The sequence below is a fragment of the Bufo bufo genome, chromosome 3 (assembly GCF_905171765.1).
Source record: "Bufo bufo chromosome 3, aBufBuf1.1, whole genome shotgun sequence".
Classification (NCBI taxonomy): Eukaryota; Metazoa; Chordata; class Amphibia; order Anura; family Bufonidae; genus Bufo; species Bufo bufo.
The window spans coordinates 367,889,394-367,900,345 of record NC_053391.1 but is presented as its reverse complement, the minus strand read 5'-3'; the positions used below and the strand labels follow the sequence as shown (position 1 = coordinate 367,900,345).

The 10,952-nt window shown below is 45.3% G+C and overlaps 1 protein-coding gene across 2 annotated transcripts in view; it reads left to right on the top strand.

Moving 5' to 3' along the window:
• Positions 1-783: 783 nt before the first annotated feature.
• LOC120995395 (myotubularin-related protein 9-like) overlaps positions 784-10,952 on the top strand; it is a 66,835-nt gene continuing 56,666 nt past the window's right edge. Inside the window, exon 1 of one of the 2 annotated variants that reach the window (XM_040424567.1) lies at positions 784-891. In XM_040424567.1, coding sequence (XP_040280501.1) covers positions 788-891 — 104 coding nt within the window. In that variant the 5' untranslated portion in view covers positions 784-787. Of the gene's footprint in view, positions 1,139-10,952 lie in introns of both variants that reach the window. The other variant, XM_040424566.1, reaches the window with a different exon arrangement.

The following is a 10,952-nucleotide window of genomic DNA, read 5'->3' as shown; positions in this document are numbered from 1 at the left end:
TGCTGCTACTCCTGGCTCATGTTTCACTCGCTTTGCCTGCTCCTTGGTTCTGCTGTGACTTCCTGGTGTTGACTTCTGCTACCTGGACTTTTCTGTATTGTCTGTCTTGTTTGTCCTTTCCGCACTTACGTAAGTTATGGACCGCCACCCAGTTGCGCTCCGTTATCTAGGACGGGTAAGTGCAAGTACAGTAGGCAGGGACAGAGGCGTGGGTGGCAGTCAGGGGTGCACTTTTCCCTACCCCCCCCCCCCCCCCCCACCCTGCGTGACACCTGCTTACTGGAGCTGACATTCCCCTGACTGGCAAAGGAAGGGTTCGGCTGCAGCAGTGCTCTCCCTGAATTGACATCCCCCTCATCTGCCAGCCTTGCAAACTTGTTGGGGTGTGTCAGATCAGGGCTAGCCTCCCTGGCACTCTTCCCTCTACCCTCTAACTGTTACCCAGCTAGCTACCTCACTTTCCTGAGCCTTATCCTAATGCCAGAGAAAACACTTTATGTTCCATCTTTCACTGACAATTTCAGCATCGGACTAATTGAAGTGTAAAGCTCTCATTCTTTGCACTAGCAGATGTGTTGCACCAGTTTATGTGGGTCACTTTCTACAGCAATGTCATGTACATAAGTGGTGATTATACGGCAATGTCTATAGGAATAGGAGAGGGTTAACTTGTAAATGTTTTTAACATTTGTGTCAAGAAAACCTCAACTTCCTTCTTGCAACCAGTAACTTTCCACACTCTTCAGCTCTGCAGCGGTAACAGGTAGTTGCATAGTTTTAGTGAAATATGTCATTAAGAGCTGGCAAGGGATGTGGTGTCACTTCATTTTTGGCTTTGGTCTTTATTTCTTGCCATCTGCTGCTCTGGAGAGGACATCAGTTAGATCACTGGTAAATAGTATATAGACATAGCTGTACAGTTATAGGCACCTCTTCAGGACATGGAGCTCTCACATCTTGTACAGAGTTCACAAGTGGAGAATGTACGTATGTGCTGCCCCCTAATCCCTCCAGTGACCGGGACCCTGTGCGTCAGCAGCCATCACTTAATACTCTCTGCCAAACCTGTAGAGGGCACAAAACAGGAAAAGTGTGAACTATGGCTTCTGCATTGTGCTGTGGACTCAGTGGAGAAGAGGTAAAAGTGCCATGACACACTGCTATATGGGCGGAAAATCTGGGCATTTGGTGTTTATAATACTATAATATTTTTTCGACTCTAAATTATAAATGTCATATATTGCTACATCAAAAATTCCTTCGTTAGATCATTGAGAAGTACCTGTCTTTTTATTCTATTTATTATGTTCTTTCATGTTGAAATTATATATATATATATATATATACTGACAAGATTCCACGGCACGTCCAAGAAAAGAGCACGTTTATTTCACCAGAAAAAACAGCAACGTTTCAATCCACTCAGTGGGATCTTTCTCAAGCAGTGATGATAACAGAAATGGTGCTCAAATATAGGTATATATACACACACCCACATAATAATTGATTAACAAGAGCAATTAATACAAAAGTATAAATAAAAAGTGATACATCATAAGAATAAATATATACACATAATTGCTAGTGTATATAGAACATGATGCAAAAGCAAGTGTAAAAACTCCAATCATCTAATGCAATTATATAGTATAAAAGTGCAATCAATCATAAAGTGCAATCATTGGCAGATTAAAAACATATGTGGATCCACCTGTGATATCAATTAAACATCACAAGACCAGCAAATCCCATATAGTTAGTATTAACTATATCGGATTCGCTGGTCTTGTGATGCTTTAGCCCCATTTTTCCTTTTTTTATTTTATTTATAGTCTAATGGGCATTATGTATATCCGTGCTCCCTGGCGGGAGGTTTGGTATTGATGCCTGTAAAATAAAGATGGGGGTTGTGATGCCTAGACTCCTTTAATGGTCTATTCTTACTTGCTTTTATCCCTCACTTATTATTACTTTCATATATATTGAATTACTTGAATATATATTAAATACTTTGTAGAATGGGTATACAACACACACCCAATGAGATAGAACTTATAATTATATGTGCTTCCGATTGTTTGTCGAAAACTTATGTACATGTCAGCGTAGTAAAATAGATATAGTTGATACATTGTAATCGTATATACAAGATTTCTATTTTTCTATTTTTGAGATATTTTACCATTAAGCTGGGGCCATAGACTGTGACGTGACGTTTTTCCTGGTCACGTGACAGTGAGCGTCTTTTGATGTTGCCTAGTGATGGTATTTGACACACTGGGACCTTCGTGATACGCCGGCGGGGGTTGCGCCTTGTACGCTTGATCACATGATCCATTGCTGCTGATGTCAGCGGATCATGTGATCGGACGTCATTGTGGATATGCGCAATGTGATTCAGTAGATGCTCAAGCCGTGAGGTTTCTCCATGCTGATTAGTGTTTATACACTTTATCTATATCGCACACTGATGTTTTTAATTGACATCACAAGTGGATCCACATATGTTTTTAATCTGCCAATGATTGCACTTTATGATTGATTGCCCTTTTTATACTATATAATTGCATTAGATGATTGGAGTTTTTACACTTGCTTTTGCATCATGTTCTATGTACACTAGCAATTATATGTATATATTTATTCTTATGATGTATAACTTTTTATTTATACTTTTGTATTAATTGCTCTTGTTAATCAATTATTATGTGGGTGTGTATATATACCTATATTTGAGCACCATTTCTGTTATCATCACTGATAGAGAAAGATCCCACTGAGTGGATTAAAACGTTGCTGTTTTTTCTGGTGAAATAAACGTACACTTTTCTTAGACGTGCCGTGGAATCTTGTCAGTTTATGTAAGTAGGTTGGGTGGATCGCCCCCACAGCCACTGGCACCCAAAATACTTTTTTTAGGGCTCGTTCACACGACCGTTCCGTTTTTTGCGGTCCGCAAATTGCGGATCCGCAAAAAACGTAAGCCGCCCGTGTGCCTTCCGCAATTTGTGGAACGGAACAGGAGGCCCATTTAAAGAAATCCCTATTCTTGTCCGCAAAATGGAAAAGAATAGGACAGGACTCATAATTTTTGCGGGGCCACGGAACGGAGCAATGGATGCGGACAGCATACAGAGTGCTGTCCGCATCTTTTGCGGACCCATTGAAATGAATGTTTCCGGACCGTATGCGGAACGCATAAAACGGCACGTATACGGAACGCAAAATACATTCATGTGAACGATCCCTTACTTTGTTCTTTTTTGCTGTGCTGCCACTTTTTTGGTATATGTAGCCACGTACGATAAAGCGGAGAAACAGGTACGTGAGATCCTTCAGAGACACTGGCCTATCTTACAGTCAGATCCTGACATTGGTGAGTTAGTGTCAGACCGTCCCCCTATCACATATCGGCGTAGTTCCAACATACGCGATCGTCTGGTTCACAGTACATACCAACACCCAACACCTGATACATGGCTAAAAAATACACTTACTGGGACCTTTCCATGTGGAGCATGTGTGATCTGTGGCAATATTATGAAAGGGACATTCTTCACTAGTCATGTGACCAAGGAAAGATTCTCCTTCAGATCTTTCATCAGATGCACATCAGTGGGAGTTGTGTATTTATTGACTTGCCAATGCGGTGTGCAGTATGTGGGTAAGACCAAACGTGAACTGAGGAGACGCATTGGTGAACACGTACTCGACATCAAAAATAAGCGTGACACATCTGTGGCACGCCATGTTTGTGACCATCATGGCGGTAATCCAGATGTGCTTAAGGTTCAGGGGATTGAATACATTGTGACATCCATTCACGGAGGGGACATTGATGTGCTGTTGCTCCGTAAAGAAACCGAATGGATCTTTAAGTTAGATACGGTACACCCTAAGGGTTTAAATGAGGCAGTCTCATTTTCCTGCTTTATTTAGGAGATTATGGGATGGCAGATATGGTCCTGAGGTGTATCACTCCATCACTTTGTCATTAATATAGATTCTGGTCGTGATATATGCAGTATGTGTCTTTAAATCTGACATCATCCCGTAACATGTATGGGGTGGTATACTCCACGTTAGGTGTCTTCTCCATTATATATGGCTGTTTACCTGATTATTACATTGTGTCACTTCTTTTACATAGGCTTCCTCTATATATCCTGATTAACTCATTACAGCGATGTCACTCGATATTATATACCGCATATGATTGTTCCCCCATATATTTGAGCACACTTGCGCTCCTCCCCGAGAGTGTATTACGATCTATTGTGCGACGGCCACGTCAGGGAGCGTGTCAGAGGACGCGCCTCCTTCCCTGATTGGTGACTGACGCCGGCACATACCTTCTGGGGGCGGGTGTTAGATTATTTATATCTGGCGTGTGTTTGGCCGCACACGGCCATCACAGCGCCGATGTATGCACACTACAGTGCGGCAGCTTCACTCATACCTGACACTGTTACAAATTACGTTCGCTCCTGATGACACATGACACATAAAAGTTGAGAGATTGGTTGAGTCATTAATCGCTCAATAGATAGGGCAGCTTAAACAAGTGATATTCTACTCACACGGGCTGTCTGGCTTTGATCGTATTGAAGCGTTACATACTGCTCACTTAGGCCCCTTTCAAAATGCATTACAATGTTTTGCACTCGTGCGGAAAAATCGCGGGTGTTCCCGTAATGCACCCGCACATTTTCCCGCAACGCCCGTGTGAAAGGGGCCTTATCAGGGTAGCGCTAACAGGGTGCACCAGGACCCATTAGGCCTCTTTCACACGCCCGTTGCGGAAAAATGTGCGGGTGCGTTGCGGGAACACCCGCGATTTTTCCGCGCGAGTGCAAAACATTGTAAAACGTTTTGCACTCGCGTGAGAAAAATCGCGCGTGTTTGGTACCCAAACCCGAACTTCTTCACAGAAGTTCGGGCTTGGGATCGGTGTTCTGTAAATAGTATTATTTTCCCTTCATTTAACTCACCTTAATCCACTTGCTCGCGATGCGGGCATCTCCGTCTGACTCTTTTACTGTATAGGACCTGTGGAGAGCATTAACTATAGTTTAAGGACCTGGGATGACGTCACTCTGGTCATCACATGGTACGTCACATGATCTTTTACCATGGTGAATCACCATGGTAAAAGATCATGTGACGTACCATGTGATGACCGGAGTGACGTCATCCCAGGTCCTTAAACTATAGTTAATGCTCTCCACAGGTCCTATACAGTAAAAGAGTCAGACGGAGATGCAGGGCATTGCGAGCAAGTGGATTAAGGTGAGTTAAATGATTTTTTATTTTTTTTAACCCCTCCAGCGCTGTTTTACTATGCATTCTGTATTCAGAATGCTATTATTTTCCCTTATAACCATGTTATAAGGGAAAATAATAAGGTTCGGGTCTCCATCCCGATCGTCTCCTAGCAACTGTGCGTGAAAATCGCACCGCATCCGCACTTGCTTGCGGATGCTTGCGATTTTCACGCAACCCCATTCATTTCTATGGGGCCTGCGTTACGTGAAAAACGCACAAAGAGGAGCATGCTGCGATTTTCACGCAACGCAAAAGTGATGCGTGAAAATCACCGCTCGTGTGCACAGCCCCATAGAAATGAATGGGTCAGTATTCAGTGCGGGTGCAATGCGTTCACCTCCCGCATCGCATCCGCGCGGAATACTCGCTCGTGTGAAAGGGGCCTAATAGCTGCTTTAACCATGCTGACCATCCACTGTATAGCTCAACACACAGAGCATCAGGAATTGCCAAGTGGATTAGATCTGCAGTGTTAGTCCCTGTACTTAGTGCCGTATTATCATTATCCTGTAGTTACAGGCTACACTTTCATCAGTGTGTTCCAACACTGAGTGTTAGCCTGATACACAGGTTACTAGTCAGGCCTTCAGTGTCGGACGGTTTATTACCTGATCCCTCTCCGCACTTCTGATTCCCTGTATGCCTGATTTTATCTATTACCCTATTTATTGACTCTAATAAAAACTTTATTATTTTCACATTTAACGTTCTATCAGGCTGAGATTTAATATTTCCATTGAACGTGCACCGCCATATCTACCTTATACTGTGAATTGATATTATATATATAAAATTCTAAACTGAATAGAAGTTTTAGAAAGTTTCCAAGATTTCACTCTAAATGCTATTATATAATTAAATATATGCTATTAAATAATTACACTGAAACATCTACAGTCACACACAATCAATGCATCCTGATCACCAGCAAAACTAATAAAATATAAACATACGTTTTAGTGACAAAAAGGCATAACAGGCCATAACAGCATGTGCTGACCAAGGGATAATACATGGGTATACGCTGTATTATGATGTAGATTACATACAGCACATCACGCCTGTATACCTGTAAGAATATGAATGATAAATACATTAAACTAATATAGTAATGGTGCATGTTTATTATTAGTAATATCTGGATGATTTTTTTATTTTAACTATTAAGTGACAGCTGCAGTCCACAAGCTTGTATTAATCCTAATGTATTCCTTGGAACTGCAGCTGTGCCGCACCAGTTAAAATCGATTTGAAGCAGTGCAAAAAGTCAGCAGTGAAGACCAGGCCTTAGTATGTCAATGTCAATTCACTATACCTTTTAGCTAACTCTGGAATCCTCCACTACCTTATAGCACAACTAGAAATTCGATTGAAAAAGGAGAATTCGACTTTAAATGAGCCAATTTTCATTTTTTTGTTTCTTCCTCCATTGTACTTCCTCGTGTTACTATTCAATATTTCATACAATGCAGTGGGAAGCCGGAATTTTCTTTTTTTTAATGGGTTTTAGGGGTTTTGTATTTATGGTTGGTAAAAATGACCTGTATTCTGCGGGTCAGTACAATTACATATATACAAATTGTATATAGTTCTGGTTATGTTTTAGGCTACTTTCACACTCGCGTTTTGTGCGGATCTGTCACGGACGGATCCGTTCAGATAATACAACCATCTGTATCCACTCAGAACGGATCCATTTGTATTATCTGTAACATAGCCAAGACGTCTTGAACACTGGAGTCAATGGAGGACGGATCCGTTTTCTATTGTGCCAGATTGTGTCAGTGAAAACGGATCCGACCCCATTCACTTACATTGTGTGCCAGGACAGATCCATTTAGCTCAGTTTCATCAGACGGACACCAAAACTCTGCAAGACGGAACAGAGGCAAACTGATGCATTCTGAGCGGATCCTTTTCCATTCAGAATGCATTAGAGCAAAACTGATCCGTTTTGGACCGCTTGTGAGAGCCCTGAACGGATCTCACAAATGGAAAGCCAAAACGCCAGTGTGAAAGTAGCCTAAATCAAACAAGTAAAAGATGAGAAAAAAAATACTTTGCATTGCCATATTCGTCCGCCTGACGATCTATGGAGCTGTATGAGAGCTGTTGTTTTTATTAATATTATTTTTTATGTATGTGTCACAAACTTATCTGTCCGGGCTCCAGCGGCGAGATTAATGCAACGGACGGTCAAGTCATTAAAGTCACTTTCAATGCAGTTTTTGTAAATCAAATAGGGCAAATAAAGTTGGTAGGCATGCAATTTTGTTGGTTGACTCCTATTCTTTAGTACAATCGTTTGCGGCACACAGTTCGTGACGCCAATTGATTGCAACGGACGGGTTAAGCGTTTGGGGTATCCCTTACCCTTTAAGAGGTTTTTACAATTATATGTCCCTCTAACAGAGTAAGCTGTCGTGATGCCAGTTGCCTTCCAGCAACAGAAGTGCAAAGCTCCTTTTAAGTTAGGTGTTGGTACCCAGGTGTAGGATTGCCAGGGTGGTGTAGAAGTGGCCACAGTATCCCTCAAGAGGTTGTGTTGCACGTGTCACGGTGCTCCTTACCTGGATATGGTTGGATCCCAGACGTGGCCGTCCAAAGCAGTGCCAAAGAGTAGTTAACTTGAATAGTGTAGAAATAAAGTTGAGTCTAGACTTGGTTGTATGGAAGATAATCCAAACAATCCACAGAACTTGTCTTGGTTCCCAACAGGTTTTAGCAGGACTTTGGCAGGCAAACAACTTCTGCAAAACAAACCTCTCTGCTGAATCTGTAGTGTACTCTCTCAGCTCTGCTATGTTAGCAATATTAAATAGGAATGCTTTCCTTTCTGCTTGATGCTGTAGTTCAAAGTCTGTCTCTCACTGTGATCCTAGGAACTTCTTGGCCTGGCTGGCTATTAGGGTGAGCTCAGTCCCACAGGGACGAGCATCTGCGTTTCTCCCTACAGCAGAGAGTACCTCAAGCTCACTTATGCTTGGGTGTGCACAACCTCCAGTGATAAGGCTGGTGTAGGACTAACAGTACCTGTCCAGACAGGGCCAAGCCTACTGCCTTCCCCTAGCAGGGTGTGAGGGATACCACCCCTTGTGCCCACTTGACGTCAACTACGTCGAGCTCACGAGACGCGGTATGGTCCCTGGTTACCAAGACGTGACGTTACGCCCTCTTGGAGGAGCATGTAAGGTCAGCTTGGTACAGTTTACACAGACACCTCTTGTCCACGCGGGCACAGAGAGGCAAAAAGCTGAGAGAGCCTTTTCATTGCCACAGTGAAACAGCGCTTTCTCAGACAGGGTAATCAGCTTCTCGTTTGATATAAGCCCGGTCCGCTAACGGGATTATAGGGTGAGAAACCAACCCGCGGTAGCTTATGACTATATAAGAATATATACAGTGGTCTGAGGTTACAAATACAGGTAATATGGTACAAACAGGATTACACAAAGTTCAAGTCAGTTACCGGGTAGATGAATGTTCCTTTGGGTTATGATTAGTCCTTGCTGTATTCACATAGAGTCCAAACATGGTACCGTTATTTGGTTTCTGTGGGGAGATATGTATAGCTCTCTTCCCTGGCATCCCACCACCAAACTAAGACCATGGGCATGTTTATTGTAACCACCGGGACACAAATATGAATCCGATTTGCGCCTGCGATGGCCGGACGATTCATAATTCCTTTTAAATCGCTGGTTCCATGCTGTCTGCTACATTTGATTGAACTCGGGAAGGGCTTAGACCCCCTGCAGGGAGGTTTTCCTGCAGGATCCATGCTGTCTGAATGGGGTGTGAAATTGTAAACAAAGGTGGCCTGCAAGAAGTTCTCTGCCATATGGCTGGGGCTTTGAAACAGGGCCCTCCTGTGGAGCTCACTACCTCTGCTGCCTTTCAGCAAATGGTGGGTGTGGGGACATGGCTGACAGTAAATATTAATCCATATTCCTCGCACCTCCCCCTTTTAGAGGGCACTAGGGGCAGCACATTCCTGTGTTTCCCCGTGCGCCAATCTGCACCCCCTCTGGTGGCGAATGGCAAAGTGGTACGGCTGGAGCGCAAGGCTTCCGCGTACCCACCTCTCATTCATTCCTGTCCAATGAAGTGATCCTGACGGAGCATGACACCGAGGCCACAATTACTGGCGTCAGGCGGTACTATAAATGGCCGTGTGAAGTCGGCTGCTTGTAGTACCGGGAAGCTGGAAAGGGCGTCCTTTAGCGCCAGGAAGGCCGTCTCACAGTCGTTTGTCCAATCAACGGCGGAGGGCAACTTTTTCCTGGTGTGGTCCATCAGGGGCCTCGCCAGGCGACTATAGTGGCGCGCGAACCCCCTATAGTACCCGGCTGTGCCCAGGAAGGACATCACCTGGTGCTTGTCCTGGGGGGTGAGCCAGTATGCGCTGGCATCCACTCTCCCAGGCTCCGGTTCCAAAGCTTCCCCGCCTGCCTGGGGCTCCTCGCCCAGCTGGCACTTTCCTGGCGTAAGGGTCAGGCCTGCCTGGCAGATCTGCCTGAGCATCTGTGCAGATGCTCTCAGGGATCCTCCCATGTAGGACCGAAGACGGCAATGACCTCCAGGTACGCGGCCGCGTACCATTCAAGTCCGTTAAGCAGCTTGACCATTAACTTAGAAGTGGCAGGGGCATACTCTATGCCCAACGGCATCTTGGTGGATGCCGCCCTTCCAGGCGTTTTGGTTAACAGTTCCCAGAAGGGGCGGCATTCTGGGAGGGCCCCTGCCTCCCGCTCATGATGCGCCTGCATCAGGTTCATGTGGAAGGCCTTCTGCCTTACCTGGGCGTGGTCCAGAGTGACCAGGTACATCCTGGCATTGAGCCGCTAGTGCGCGAGGTACGGGCCCTTCCAGGCCGTCTGAAGCTTATCCTGAGGTACGGGAACCAACATCCACGCTTGCTGACCCATCTGGTGGGTCCTTTCACAAGCCATCTGGTCGTACCCCCGCTTCTGGACGGTCTGGGCCTGCCCCATACTGTTGTGCATCAACCGCGACAAGGCCTGCACCTTTTCCTGGAAGCGCACGACACACTCGATGACCGATACCCCAGGAGTGGCTAGGTCTCCCATCCAGGCCTCTGACTTAGTGGCCCCCAGGTATCTGGCCATCGGAATCTTGCGCGCAATCCACAAAAACTCTGCCCTGAATGGATAAAGTACCACAAATTGTCGATCCCTAGGCCATGCCTCTGGTGATCCCGGCTAGACCGTTTCCCGGCACAACCATCCTTGGTCACAGACCGCCCTCTGGAGGTCTGAGTCCAAGGGAGGCCGTGCCACCTGCTCCTTGAGATTTTTCAAGCTGGCGCTAGCCCCTAATGCCACCTGAAACCCCTGATGGGACGTGATCAGAATAGATGAGACTGCCACGCCCCCTGTCAGTCCTACTAACTGCTGGTCCCTAGGCCACTCCTCCGGTGAGCCCTGCTGGACCGTTACCCGGCACAGCCGTCCTTGGTCCCAGACCACCCGCTCGAGGTCTGAGTCTGAGGGAGGCAGTGCCGCTTGCTCCTTGAGAGCGTCCAGGCTGGCATCAGCCACTAACACCACCTGAAAACCCTGACCAGACGTCGCCAGAATAGACGAGACTACCATGTCCTCTGTCAG